This window comes from Lytechinus variegatus, chromosome 9, assembly GCF_018143015.1.
Source record: "Lytechinus variegatus isolate NC3 chromosome 9, Lvar_3.0, whole genome shotgun sequence".
In the NCBI taxonomy this organism is placed as follows: domain Eukaryota; kingdom Metazoa; phylum Echinodermata; class Echinoidea; order Temnopleuroida; family Toxopneustidae; genus Lytechinus; species Lytechinus variegatus.
In genome coordinates, this window is record NC_054748.1 from 31,938,049 (window position 1) to 31,953,899 (window position 15,851).

A 15,851-nucleotide genomic window follows, 5' to 3' on the forward strand; every position below is an offset into this window, starting at 1 on the left:
AATCTTGTCCCGATGCTGCTATTATGCGGATAATAGCAGCATCAGAGTAATGCGGATAACTCTTGTCCTCCTCCAATTTTACGACCAAATTATGCTGCTATTAGCCGCCTAATTCATTTTAATGGGGTTTATGAAAGGGGTTTTGGAATTGTTTAGGCATGAAATTTTCTTTTTGAAATTCAGATACCCCCGGCCAAATTAATTTTTGGTATCCATTCTTCAAATTGTTTTTGCTCACTCATGCGTGAATGAGGAATAATCAAGTAATATCTGATGAAAGAAGGGATTCTAAGCTTTACATTGGTAGGTCATTTGTCTGTTTTATTTGTGATTAAGTTATGGCAAATCATCGCTTAATCTCGGTTTCTTTTTTTACTGGGACGCACTGTATATTCCGGGCTGGTAATAAATTAACACCGGAGTTTTTGCAGCGAATAGGCCTACACACCAGATAACACCACAGTTTTTGCTATGCACAAACATGCTTATAGTCCCATCTCTGTTATGGGGCGTTGCAAAAAAAAAAGACTTGCGATCAATTGCAAGTCTACTATCGGTCCGTAAATCATTAATATGTCTTTTAATTAATTTTAAATTTGTGACTGATTTCTGATAATGCTTCTTTTAATAGCTTGCAACAAGAAGTGTAATCTGATTTGCCACTACTAATATTGATATATTGATTGCGACAGCATCTTTGCCATTAAATGCAAATATTTCTTTCTCTTGCGATGCCCCCTTAGACTGTAACCTACCAAGCTATTCTCTTCACTGACGGAGGAAGAAGCGGTGTTTTGACGATGTACCAGGGAGGCAGCTTCAACTGGAATCCATTCTCTAAGTCAGTGCCAGCTAGAATCGGTTACAGCACCAGGCATGATTGGTATAACGTCTACGAAGGAAACTCTCTAGCTGTAATGTATGAAAGCTATCGTCCTGATCTCAGAGTTGGCAACACTGGTCTTCTGGTAAGATATAGGTTCCGGGGGGGGGGGGCACTTCCATTGACGAGTGGATACCATGCGTGACAAAAAAGGGAAGGATATCTTTTTCAAGATAGTATAGGGCACGTTACATACTTAACGTAATAATGGTGTCAAAAACACAAATAATGAAAAAAGGTATTCATTTCGCTAAGAAAACTACGTGTTTATGGTCCAATTTGCGAGGGTATATAAAAAAATACTTTATAAAGGATGTACTTTTAGCCCCAACACTTAGGGTCCAATTTGAGCGAACCAATGAAAGTAGAGTTAAAGCCGACGTCCGTGATAACGTCCGTGACATAACAATTAAGATATCGTTGTACTCGTTTAGAGGGTCAATTCAGGGAATACCTGTCAAGGGTTCCGTTTTGTTTCCAATAATATTGTTAAGGTAGGGTTTCACACGCCAATACTTGTTAAGGGGTGCATTTTCAGAACATGGGAAATACTTGTTTAGGGTGCTTTTCGAAACCCAAGGTCACCATGGTATTCACTCGTCAATGGAAGTGGCCCCCGGGATACATGTAGGTTCCTACTTTCTTACATTTAGGGTTGCGTCTTACAAAGAATGACAAAATCCGATCAACCACAACTGCAGCAACTATCGTTCATGTTAATACAATATGCTTTCTAGAAAAGATGTATACATACATTTATCAATGTTGTTTTGACGTGTGTGCCCCTCTTAGTTTACACAGGACATTGTGCAAATTCCCTAGAAGGGGGGGGGGGATGGATAAGGAGTTCCATATCGTTAAGGTTGATCAGATCAATCACAACTCTTGGTAAGACGGGGCTCAGACGTAAATGTTTAATTTGAGCGCCCTATCACTGTAAAGAACACTGTTTGAAATTCTAAGCACGTTTTTTTTTAGCCCGTCACTCTAGCAACATTTTTCTTTTATGTTTAGCCATTCAACTTTTTATAAAATTATTTAGACTTTTTAAGCAATTTGTTTTAATTTTTGAACAACTTGTTTAAACCTTCAACCAATAGTGTTAAAATGACGGGCTTAAAATCTTAAACAGCATTTTAACAGGTAAATACTAAATCGACTTATTTATTAACATGATAATAATAAACATTAAGTTTTAATAATAAACTTTAATTTGTATAGCGCAGCTTTTATATGGATATATTTAGCAGCGTTGTTCAGAGCTCTTTTCACTAATGTCTGCACAGCATATTTTCTTCTAAAGAGAATTAATTTGAAGAGAGCCAAGGATGGAGAGCTTCTTACATGTATATCAATTGGCAGGCTATTCCATAGCTTGGGGGCAGCAAGTGCAAACGCACGATCACCAAGTTTGACTTTTGTTTTAAGAAATGGGATCTGAAACGATAATTTATCTGTGGAACTTCGCATGCTTCGTCTGTGTGATTGGGTTTTAAGTTTGAGTAATTCTGTAATGTGGGGCTTGACCGATTAATGATTTATATACAATTAACAGCATTTTAAATGAAATTCTTTGGCATACAGGCAACCATTGGAGTTCTCTCAGAAGAGGTTTAGTAGAACTGAACTTTGAGACACGGTAGATAAGTCTTACACATGAATTTTTGACTCTTTGTAACTTAAAAATAAGACTATCAGGTATTCCAAACAATAAACCATTACGGTAGTCAAGTAGTTGATTTGCATACATTCGTGACCTGGGTTTCCATATTGAGGTTTGTATCAATTAAACTCCTAAATTCCTTGCAGTTTTAGAGGGTTTGACATTGGAGTCTCCAATTTTCATACAATTAATATTAATTTTAGAGATCTGCTGTTAGGTGCCAATTTCTGTTTTCGCTTCTTCATGTTTGGAACAGAAAAACATTAAATGTGCACATTTCCTTTCGAAAAAATACGACATAGATGGTATTTCTATGCAGTTGAGGTTGATCGGATCAAACGCATCTCTTCGTAAGTCGGGGTCAAGCTCTCTCATCAACCCAAAATGTCAGCTCGTATAAAAAAACAATTTCTGGAAATGTGAATGAATTTGAAGACCGTTACTTTTTCCATTTTCATTTCTGATAACAATGTTGTTGTTTTTCACTGTTTTATGTGTACATTCGGAAGTAGAAGTAGAAACTAATAGTAGTTAGTAGTAGAAGTAGTAATAGTAATAATAATAATTAATAATAATTAATAATAATAATAATAATAATAATAATATTAATAGAAGAAGAAGAAAAAGAAGATGTGGTAGTAGTAGTAGTAGTAGAAGTAGGAGTAGGAGAAGTAGTAGTAGGAGTAGTTAGAAGTAGTAGTAATAGTAGGATTATTACTAGTAGTAGTTGTAGTAGTAGTAGTAATAGTAGTAGTAGTAGTAGTAGTAGTAGTAGTAGTAGTGGTAGTAGTGTTAGAAGTAGTATAGTAATTGTAGTAGTAGTAGTAGTAGTAGTAGTAGTAGTAGTAGTGGTAGTGTTAGAAGTAGTATAATATAGTAGTTGTAGAGGTAGTAGTAATAGTAGTAGTAGTAGTAGTAGTGGTAGTAGTGTTAGAAGTAGTATAGTAGTTGTTGTAGTAGTAGTAGTAGTGGTAGTGTTAGAAGTAGTATAATATAGTAGTAGTAGTAGTAGTGGTAGTGTTAGAAGTAGTATAATATAGTAATTGTAGTAGTAATAGTAGTATTAGTATTAGTAATAGTAGTATTAGTATTATTAGTAGTAGAAGTAGTAGTAGTAGTAGTAGTAGTAATAATAATAGTAGTAGAAATACGTGTAGTAGTAGTAGTAGTAGTAGTAGTAGTAGTAGCAGCAGTAATACGTGTAGTAGTAGGCCCAGTAGTAGTGGATAGGAGAAGTACGGGGGACAGTGGTTAGTAGCACCTACATCAGTGGCAACAGGCGGTAGTTGTTAACATGATCGTGTAAATCATTGTGGAAATTATGCTCATGCAGTGATTCTGAAGATAATATTTCCTAACGGGTCGTTTTCAAATTACGACTTTCATAATACTCTCCCCAGTCAGCAAGGTCCGATTAATCCGTGTGTCAGTATATAATGCATAGTGGGTATGTGCCGCGGAGGGGACCCCCATTTTCACCCTCAGATTTCCGCTCCAAGGCATAGTACTTTTGTCTTACTGAGAAAAAGAACGAAGAAAGCCGCTCCAACGCATAGCATTTTCTTCTTATCGAGAAAAAAGAAGAAAGAAATCCGCTCCAAAGCTTCGCATATTTTCCGTTACGCCGTTCCGATCGCATTGACCTGTTACGATGAGCAGCATTTTTGGTGAAAAGCGGCCGCAGAGCGCTGTCCGACCATCGCCTCTGCGCTAGTGCACCCAGCGCCCATGCCGCCGTGCTAGCTGCATGCACGTTCCTAGGGATGCATACGCACTCACACACAGGCGACCCGTTCCAAGGATCCTCGTTTACACAAACATTTGTAGTTCCGAAGCCCGTTCTGAGGACCCTCCTTTTTACAATAAGCCCGCTCCAAGGCTCCCGTTTTTTGTCTCGCCCGCGGCACACCCCACCACTTTTTTTGGGGTCGAGTGCCCCCCCCCCCGGGGGGTTAACCATAGTTGCTCCAAGATCTGCAAAGGCATGGGTACTTGTACAGGCTTTTGCATTACTCTGGCCCTGTTTTCTGGAATGATTTCCCCTGGTAATCCGAAATGCATTTCAGTTTGCACATTTAAACGTTTATTCAATGCTTCATATGCCTGATTGACAAATAGGCCTACTCCTTCTTTAGTTTATCATGACATATACTTTTCTTTATTTCTCTCTTTCTCTTTCTCTCCCTCTTTCATTCCGCCTTTACATTATACAGAGTGGATGTAGGGCATTAGAAATCAAATATAATTAATTTTATAATTATTATCTCTTACTGAACAGGGCAGAGACATCTACCGTCTTGATTCGAACCCTGACTGGTACATCAACCCGCGTCGATACTGTCAAGATTGGTACAGCGATGATCTGAGCAGGCCATCCTGGGCACCGTGGGCAGAACCATGCCCCTGTACTCGCTGGCAGGCCCGTATCGATCGAAGGTATACTCGCTGCAACTACCCTAGCTACCGCTACGGTTATGGCTACGGTTATGGCTATGGTAACGGCTACGGCTATGGAATTCCTAATTATTATTATGGTGAGCACTGAGCAGTGTATTTCTCTACCAGTGCATTAATTTTTGGAGTGAAGACATTCCTTCATTATACCTGTACGTGAGTCATTTTATAGGCATTCTTTAACAGTTCAAAGATCTCATGTAGGATTCTCCCAGAACGTCCTTGACGATCATGCCGTTAGTAGAGCAGTTTAGCTCCATCCAACGACTGTCTTTATTCTAAGCGTAACCCTTGTTTTGAACTCGACCTTATTATTACCATGTGCAAATTCACAGTCTCAACCGTGTCAAAATTAAAGTGGACCGGGCGATCAGGGCTTAAATCAATCAAATGCCATCAAGACCACGGTTTTAATTGGCCTGATGCCCCTCACTTTAGATTTGGGCAATGCTCCCATTTGATTTTCTCCCAGGTGCTGTAATAAAGAAATCTGTCCGATAGAAAGGTGGGTTTGTCCTCAAAATATAAAAAAATAAAACCTATTAGCCTGGATCATGACAAAGTGCAATACCACCGTTTAAATCGGGATACTAATATCGCTATAGGGTTTATTTGTATTTACATGTAATTATGTTTTCTGTCATATTAACAGACAGTAGAGGGACAACCTGCTACCAGCCTCGATGGCCCAGATTTGGAGGTGGATACAGATGTACCTATGAGATATCTGCTTTGATCAGGGGCTATAGAAGTCTTTGGCGGTCCAGCCATTACCAAGCAGTCATGCCATCGAACGCTAGATTCTTTTCATTCTACTATTACTCCTCTAGTTACTATTATGAATGGATTGGTGAGTTACCATGTACATGTTGAGCGTTATGGTCTGGTGGGTCCGACTCTCGCCTTTGAGAGGGTCGAAGGTTCGATTCCCTGCCCATGGCGTTATTTCTTTCAGCAAGAAGTTGATCCGCAATGACAGGTGAGACAAATGGGTGCCCTGCAGGATTTATTCCTTATGCACGAAGCGCTTAGCTGGAACTAAACTCGAAGTAATAATATAAAGTGCGACATTAAATAGGCAACTAATCAAAGCATCTTAAATCCTGTAGGCCTATATTATCATTATTATTATGTACCATGACTATAAAGCGGCAGTTTCACCGGCTGAACTCGCTCCAGATCGACAGAGGCTATCACGTTATTACCGGTGACATGCCATTGGAGTCCGTTTCGTTCACGGGGCTGCAGCATTGCCGTCACAAATACTTCCGGTGCATCTCCTGAACAGTGGCACTGCGTCATGGTTCTCAGATTGTGTGGCTTTTTTTGGGGGGGGGGGGTATATCTATGCCGTCCCTTCATCTGCGGTTCGAGAAAAATATTCCTGTCAGGTTACCATTTACTTCACCTGGGTTGAGTGTAGTATAATATGGATAAATTTCTTGATGAAAAAATTAATGCTGGGAGCAGGATTTGAACCTACGGCCCTCTGATCAAAAGACGGCAGTCATAACCACAACACCATGATGCTTCCATATTATCAAAACTTAAGTCATCTACATGTAACTGGTTTGAATAGTGTTCAGAATGGTATGCAGACAGTCAGCAATATGAAAGATTGGTATTTATACATGTACAGGGGGAAGGTACATCTAATAAAATAAGTCAAAATCTTAAATGTATAACGCATAGTTTACGTGAATTTTGTACTGTTTTTTTTACACAAGTTCAATGCAGCTTAATTTCCTGCATTTATTTCCTCTCCATCAATTTATCCTGTTCAGTAGTTAATTACGATGTAATTGCCATTTTATATAGAGAGAGATGTCTTACCACGGTTCTACTGCTGTGGACTTGCTGGTGGAAATTTCTGTAGTCTTTACGAGCGACGTCGTCCACGGGCTCACTGCTTTGGATATAGGCGACCATGGTGGGGTATGTATATGTCACCAAACTGAAAAAAATGTAAATCATAAATTTTACTGTTGTAGCATTTCCATTATTATAGTAATCTGCTTTTACACAGCGCATAATACGTCTCCACTTCCGGTCATCGGATTCTTACTTGCCGCTATATGTGCACTATCTCCACTCCTTGGGGAGCATAAAAAGATACATTGAAAACAACAAGACCTTTAAGATATTATATCAATAAAGAAAAAAATACGATAATCGAATACAAAAGTTCTATTTTTCGTTTATGATCATGACAATTGGGCAGTATGCGAAAACATTGTTTTTTCTTTCATAATCATGATAGTAGCAAGGCTCCTAAAATAGAGAAGTGCACAGTGTCCATAATTAATGCACTATTAACTAATCAAATTAAATGATTTCAGCAGGTTTAAACTGACTTTCCAAATTTTATATGACAAGTTTTTACGAAACGGTCCTCAGTGATATCCCCATAGAAGCAGACAGTGTTAGTTTTTTTTACCTTAATTTGATAGATTTGATAAAAAATGATGAACCCAAGGAACAGTCATCCAAGTACGTTTTCCGACTGAAAGCGTTGTAATTATTGGTAAATTTTGATATGAAATACGTTTCCAATTCTTTTCGATTTCTTGGTAAACTTTTAGGATGGTTTTGGGGTGATCCGCATATCAATACTCTGGATGGGAGGAAATACACCTTCAACGGCCTTGGTGAATACATTACGATGTCTTACAGTCACGGTGATCCATTCGTTTTGCAATCAAGAACTGGCAAGGCTTTTAACAACAGTGAACCCGTTGAGCACGGAACGGTCTTCATAGGGTTCGCTGCTACACAAGATGTCACGAAGGTACGTGCGATTCAAAATTCATTTCATACAGTTTATCATTACAAGAACAATTGTGAGAAGTCAAGGACCGTTTTGATGTCATCCAATTTGATTTGACCTTTCAGTGGCGAATAAAACAAATGTGACTGTTGTCTTTTATAATTGCGTGAGGTTTAAAGGGGGAGTGAACTGTGTGTGGTCTCTCATTGACTCTGTGTTATAAATACATAGTCTTAAAATATACGTTTTCAGATATCTACCAAGACTACAGGGAATAAATTGACCTATAATTGTACTTGTTTTGTGCAACAAAAATGCTTTGAGGGGAAAAGTTGTTTTGATACTTGTTTTGTAACATAATTATTGCGGTATAAAGGTATTAAAAAGTTAATTAGCATGTTATTCAAGTGGGTCTATATTACAATACTAGACTAGCATTATGGGTCAGGAAACTGGCCAGATTCGAGTAGTTGAGGACTCGAGATGGCGGTATTGATTCGTATCTGCTTTAAGGTTCAGAGCGCGGAAATAGCCCACCATGCTGCATAAAGCTTTTTTTTGTCCTCATGAGAGGTTCTTATTATATTAACATCAATAAAACACAAATAATACCATACACAATTAGCTTCACATTTCACAAGCTTTTGATTTCATTGTACTGTTTTTCTGTTATTTTCATCTTATTACTCTTTTCAAGAAATCTCAAATTAGTGACTAATTCTCTTATAGTAATAATAATAACTGTATTTATAAAGCGCCTTTTGCCTGAGGATACAAAGCGCTGCTATTATTACCCGGCTTTAGCTCAAGCTACCACCACCGGCGCTCAGTGCATGCAAGGAATTAATCCTGCCGGGTACCCATTCACCTCACCTGGGTCGAGTGCAGGACAGTGCGGATAAATTTCTTGCTGAATGAAAACACGCCATGGTGAGGATTAGGAAAGGCGAGAGTCAGAACCACTAGATCAGGACGCGCCCTAAAAGTCTGACAGCAAAGAAAAATAACTGATTGTTTTTTTTAAGTGAACTAAGCCAGCATATAGACTCTATGTGTCGTGTAATGTGCGAAAATCAAAATTACGTTCAGAAAGGCCATGTTTCCATTTTCAACGTCGGGTCAATCAATAAAGTTTTCGCATTCATTTGAATATTCACATTAAACCGGATCTTAATGAAATAGCTTAGTTTCTGCCAAAATGAAATCATATGTGGACAATGCAACAAAACATGATCTATAGTTTCTATTTGTTTACAATGAGTACAAGCCATTCTGATGTGATCTTCCATCGACATGATCGAGCTAAATTCTCTTTGTACGGCAAAATCCGATGCAGCAATTTAAAATGATGTCATTTAACTCTGTTATTATTTTTTCATACTTAAATTTCAGCAATTTGCTCCAGTCATATTCTTCTGCAAGTGACAGCCTATCCAACAAAAATAACACCGTTGGCTGTAATTTTTTTTAGCTACAAAATATGTGTAGAATTGTTTTGTTTTTGATATTGTGATGTCAATTGAATAACCGGTTTTAATTTGAATCAATTTATCGTTTTTTATTGGTTGATCACCGTGATTCTCAAAATGAGCAGTGTTCAACTTTTCGAACCAATGTTTTGGAAAAGCGGTTTTAATTTTAGCATATTGAAATAAGATACAAAGAGAATTATAATTATAGAGTTCTTCAATTATCCATTTTCAATTAAATGACTTACTTTTAGTATACCCTTATCGTACCATTTTCTGAAAAACAATAGCCCGTTTTCATGTTTAATATATAAATTATTCCATAGTATTTCATTTTCAAATTGACTTACTTGAAGTATATTAAGATATTGAAGTTCAGCCCATGAAGTGAGTAATATTTTTTATGTAATTTAATCATGTCTAATGGAGAACAGTTAAATTGAATGGATAATGATATACCTCCTAATTTATGCAACCAAAACATACGAATACATTTCCATGGTGGTTCATCACCTCTTACAATTTTTGGTAACCAGGAAATTGTGAGTGATTTAAATCTAGAGTTTATGTCAATCATGCCTCAGCCCCCACACTCGGGTGGATTAATGATGTAAGCTCCTTTCTCTTTTTTAATTTTTAGAATTCCATAAAAATGAATTAATTATTTTATTAAGTTCTTTGATATAATTTTGGGGCATGATGTAGCATGTGCCTAAATATATCAATTGTGATATAAGTAACATTGTGTTAATATGTATTCTCCCATATAGTACATTAGATTTCTCATCTTCCAAAGATTTATAATACGTTTGATTTTATTTATCTGGACAGACCATTTAAGGACATTAAATTTATTTGTGTTCTTGCATAATACAAGCCCATGATATTTAATTGGTTCATCAGACCATTCTAAGTTGCATACACCATTTGTTTCATTATCATTTATGGTAAGTGGCATAATCTTTGTCTAGGTTAAAATTTAAAATTAGCTGTATACGTACATTTGATTTATACGTGTTGACTGTAAAATGTAACTTTGCATTCCCCTTTTTTATTACACTGTGCCTTGATTGCTGTGCACCGTGGATCTGTAATCGCCCTATTACTATTCAATATTGATCAGGTTGAATTTCAGCTGAACGACAACAGGACAGAAATGAGTATTCTTGTTAATGGTTCCTCCATTGATATGACAGATTTCCTAAACGGTAAGCATAGAATATTAAAGATTGATGATGATGATAATGATGATGATGACGATGATGATGATGATGATGATAACGATTATGATTATAATGATGATAAAGATAAAGATAACAACGATGATCGTTAAAATGACATTTTGCGATCTAGTTAATACTTTGGTTTCTCCATTAATATGACAGACTTCATAAAGTAAACTCCTCAAAAAAGGTTGGAAATCTGACTTTGATCGAAAATCCCTCATTGGTTCTAATAAATATCAATATGTTAGTAGAATTACTAAATACATCATTTAATTTTCTTTATAATGATACCCTATATGATATTATTATGGTTCACATGGAGGTGCAGTGCCTTGAAATGTGGGCCAAGAACAAAATTCAAAAGTTGCAAAATTACACAATATTGAAAGTAAATTTTCTTTTTTCCGTGGTGATGAGTGAGTTTCTCAGCGGTTTATTTTCATTGTGTTCATGCACCTTAGCATCCACATTAGCATGGAATCAAACACACCTCTGCTCAAGCAAACACATAACAAACAAACTACGACTCAAACCATGTTATGCCACCACAGAACCATCACTCCATACACCACAACAAAACATAAAAAAAGAAGAAGCAAGGGCTTGATTTGAATGGATTTTCATCTCTATGAACACAGACAAAAGAATCATGATCTGTATTGACCCTCAATGACTATTTATGCTCTTTTTGCAGCTTTTCAATTCAGAACTCGTCCAACATTTTTGACTCCTGCTCTTTTCGTGATGGCATGATCATAACAAGCATTGTATCATTTTACAGAAAACTAAATGATCTTTGAATGATACCAAATATGCATTGTGTAGAATCGGGAGTTGGGAGAAATTGATAGCGAAACTGAGATTTCGAAACTTTTTGAGGGGTTTATTTATTGACGTTTGATAAAGATGACGGTGACGGTGGTGGTGTTGATGATACTTTTTAATGATAAAGACGATTTTAAAATGATGTTGTCTCACTATGCAGTTAATGGTCCTTCCATTAATATGCCAGATCCCGTAAACGTTAAAATAAAGAATTAATAACTATTTTAATAGAAGTTCTTAAAACATCTGATAGGAAGGCTGAAATTATACTAATGATATAACGGTTATGATGAGGAGGACGGTGAAGATGATGATGATCAAGACGGTGGTGATAATGATGATGGTGATGAAACTGATGGCGATGATGATTCTGATGGTTAAGATGATGGTGATCATGACGATGATAATGATGATGGCCTTGGTATTGGTGGTGTTATTTTAAGTGCTGAAATGATCATGTTGGCGATGGTGGCAAAGCATTAATTTTGTTAACAATTAAAGTCAATATGACTACTGCTGATCGAACCAATTACTTAATGAATATAACTTGAAAATATGCCCCAAATGAAAAAAAAAAATCAGAAGACTTAAATGAAACCAAATTATATGTAGGCCTACCTGACATCTAATACCAAATGATGAATCTTATCATCTCTGTGTTTATACCTAGATGGATATGACTCACAGGATCCGACTTTCATCTTATCCTCGGATAATGAGACCGAATCCGAGGATGAGATCAAGGCCACGGCTCTCTTTCAACCAGAAGGCTATTCGAGTACGTCCTTCACAGTGACCTTTAAGAATGGGATCTTGGATATTGGCGTCATGGTCCCGCCTGAGTATTCTGAGAACGCAACAGGGAGGGGTCTGCTTGGTAAGCCATCTGCACTGAACCACTCGTCATCGATAGTTTTAACTCTAATTCATGTAATTATCATAACGATGTAAGATGTAAAAAAAACACCGCAGTTCGTCACAAACATAATGAACACAAACAAATATTGAATAATTATTTTCCAATTTTACCCAACGTTATTTAAATTTGATCAGTTTCTAATTCTAATTACCTTTATTGATAGGGGGGAATCGTAACAATAAGCACAGTTTACCCCTTTTAAACGAACATGGTGTTACACAACAGTCGTAGAATGTAAAATGTATAGTTATTTTTATGTCAAGTATCTGCATCTGGCAGCGTTTAATGCAGCCTTATTTAATTTAGTAGTGTTTTTCAAGTCGAATCCCCAGTCGAACCGGTAGAACATAAAACTCGGCAAAGTCTGTGCGATCATGTACTTGTAGACCTTGAAAGTGCATGATGCCAAAGAGATCGAGCCAAAATTACCGGTGTCGTCGGATGGATCTGAATCAGAAGTGATGGTATTGCTGAAAAAAAGTTGGGCCATGATGAGTCAATTGCATTTTGTGCAGAATACCGTTCATGAACCATCTGGACTAATGGCCAAAATTGGTTATTGTCATTGGCGGTGGAAGCCAAGAAACTAAGAGGGGGGGGGGGGTGGGGGTCCACCTGAAATTTCCGGATGGACACAGGTAAAAAAAAATTGACAAGCCTAGGGAAAAAAAGTTATCAACAACCAAAATTTTAGGGGGGTCCACTTGAATTTAGGGGGGGGGGGACCAGGAATCAAAATGGACAAGCAAAAAAAAAGAATGTTATCAACCAAAATGTTAGGGGGTACCACCAAAAACTTTTGATAAGCAAAAAAAAAAAGTTATGAACAAAAAAATTAGGGGGGCGTCCCCCCCCCCCCGCTTCCGCCCCCTATGGTTATTCTTGGATGCATGGGATAAGCTACTCTTCAAGGCCTGGTCCCACTGGCCGACGGACACAAAACGTATTCAAACGGATACAGCGGACAAGTAAATTTCGGGATCGTTACATGGTTACATGGTTGTCATCCGCTCCAGACAATCATGACAATGGCTCAAAATGGGCGAACAATGATATTACAGTGAACGAATGATAGATGGATATACATGTAGAGCTTATGAAACACGTACGCAAAGAGTACACGACGGATACATAACGTTTTCCATTGGATGGCAAGATTCTTTTCCGTTTTACATCCTCTCTGCATCCGTAAGTCAAGTGGGACCAATCCTTCACACGTTTTCATTTGAAAGATGGGAGGTCGAAAGATCCGTCTCGGAGACAGCGACATCCAGGAACCATGATAGTAATGTACGTTCGAACGAATGGCCTTGCAGTACGGGGATCGACATAATCATTTTGTTTCCAAACGAAAGAGTGCGGCAATGGCTTTCTGCATCGTCAAGGGTATCCACACAGCACTTTTCTTCCCCTTCTTCTGATGTTTTATGAATCTTAATTGCCCTATGGATATTACGGGGTTTCCTTGTCACTTGATTAGGGTTTTGGGGTCTGGACAACACATTGTCTATCCTCCTATTTTGTGACAAAGTTTTCATGCGAGGAGATGAATAGCATGTTTTGTTATTCATCTTCCTTAGGTCCTGAATAACATGTTTTATCTGATCGTCGGCTCTCCCGGGCCTTTCTCGATCGAACGCCAGCCCATGGTGTAACGGAGACAAGAGTCCCCTTAATCATGTTAATCCAGTGTAATCGTATCATTCATATATTCACAGAAGGAATTTAGAGAAGGCTCTAATTGGAGAAAACGGAAGGGACAAGACCGCGGAGATTTGTTTGACTGCCATGGCCAAGTGAAGGCAACGGTCGTTTGCAAATCTTGTTTTAATGAATGATGAAGCGGATTTTTCCCCAATCGTTTTGTCGAGCACAAACAAATTTGGAGCTGATATATATTTTTTTTCTGTTTACCCAACTTTACGTACATTTTCTCAGGTAATGTCAATGGAGATAAAACAGATGATTTTCTTTTACGGAATGGAACGTTACTTACCGATCAGCCCGGGAAAAATCTAACAGAAGAAGAAATATACCAATTTGGACAATCATGTAAGTTGTCATGTTTTATTGGCACACGTATATTCATTCGCAAAGCAGATGATGTTGATGATTGTTGTTGGATGAAGATGATGATGACCATCATTTGATGGTGATGATAATTATGAGCATGATGGCAATCATTTTAATATTGATAATGGTAAGTATGATTTCTTGTTATTTATGGTGGTAGTGGGGATATTGGCGATGATGATGACGATGTTGAAGACGATAATAAAAATAATATTGCCAATGGTTACTATATTGACGATGATCATAATGATCGTGTTGCCTGGAGATAATGATTTATTCCGCGATTAATGATGATGATGATAATGATGACGACGAACAAGACGATGATTTTGATGAGCCATGGTCAACTGAAAGCCGATGGTCATCTTTCACGAATCGAAACAGCCATTAAACCTCCTTAGCTCTAACTGAACGATGTCTTTTTATTATTCCTAAAGGGATGATAACGGAGAACGAGTCGCTGTTTGAATACGGTGATAGGGACTGGAGTTACTACAAACCAAGTAACTACACACCAATGTTCTTAGACGCCCTACTCGCCCTCGACCCAAACAGGACCAGAGAGGCCTGGGAGACTTGCGGGGATAACGAAGCGTGCCTTTTCGACTTCCTTGCTGTCAACCCCGATTTGGGAAAACAGACGATGGACACCGGGAACCAACTCGACAACGAACTCCTAAACCTTGGTGAGATTCGTCGTCGCTATCATTAATCCCATATAATGAGTACTATCATACATTCCTGTTTTACTTTTACACATAATTTCGTTATATTGAAATTTTCACATTCGACTGACACTATAAACACAATATAACACTATAAAATACAATAACGTTGCAGCTGAAAATGGGCAACCAGCCATAATTTTACTTAATTACGTCATGCATATTTTCAGTGTATAATTTTATATGCATTTTCATTTTTTCGGGAATATAAACAGCAACTAACACCGGCAGTCTTTAAATATATTAAGCCTTGAAATTATGATTACATGGCATGGTTTTTCTTTGAACGGAATTGAAATAGTTTTAATGCAAATTCGAGTACCATTTGTGATTAATATGAAATGATAATATTCATATTTCGTTTTTTGTAACTTTATAGATAATTTCCCTCCGAACATAACAAGCGTCACGGAACTTACGGAAACAGATGCACTACAGGAGAATGACATTCTCTTCGTGCAAGTGGGCGTGAACGTTACCTTACAGATTACTGCACATGACCCTAACGATGATGATGACGTATACTTTACTTTCAACGATACAACTCCGGATGGCGCCAATATAAGCGCAGGTGAGATTTTTACGCGTGTGAGTGCGTGTGTGAGTTTTATTGCTTGCTACACTCCTTCTATCGCCTGAAAAATGATTGGGAGTTTTTATTAAAATTTCCAAAGATATATTGTAGTCGCATGAGTGAAATGAAGTTTGAATGATTATGGGTGCTCTATCATTTCTCTCACTCTCTTTCCCTTTCTGTCTTTCACTATTTTTTATCCAATTTCTGTCGTTACCTTTCGACCTTCTCTTTCTCTATTTCCCCTCTCTCCATTTTGTCTTCCTTTTTGTA

At 37.6% G+C, this 15,851-nt stretch overlaps 1 protein-coding gene across 1 annotated transcript in view; it reads left to right on the forward strand.

The window, feature by feature from the left end:
* LOC121421976 (mucin-like protein) overlaps positions 1 to 15,851 on the forward strand; it is a 31,581-nt gene that overhangs the window by 5,882 nt on the left and 9,848 nt on the right. The window contains exons 3-12 of the mRNA XM_041616776.1: positions 744 to 968; positions 4,825 to 5,080; positions 5,653 to 5,850; positions 6,819 to 6,935; positions 7,583 to 7,788; positions 10,360 to 10,444; positions 11,958 to 12,164; positions 14,145 to 14,258; positions 14,717 to 14,965; positions 15,384 to 15,575. Of these exons, the coding sequence (XP_041472710.1) occupies positions 744 to 968; positions 4,825 to 5,080; positions 5,653 to 5,850; positions 6,819 to 6,935; positions 7,583 to 7,788; positions 10,360 to 10,444; positions 11,958 to 12,164; positions 14,145 to 14,258; positions 14,717 to 14,965; positions 15,384 to 15,575 (1,849 nt within the window). The remainder of the gene's footprint in view (positions 1 to 743; positions 969 to 4,824; positions 5,081 to 5,652; positions 5,851 to 6,818; positions 6,936 to 7,582; positions 7,789 to 10,359; positions 10,445 to 11,957; positions 12,165 to 14,144; positions 14,259 to 14,716; positions 14,966 to 15,383; positions 15,576 to 15,851) is intronic.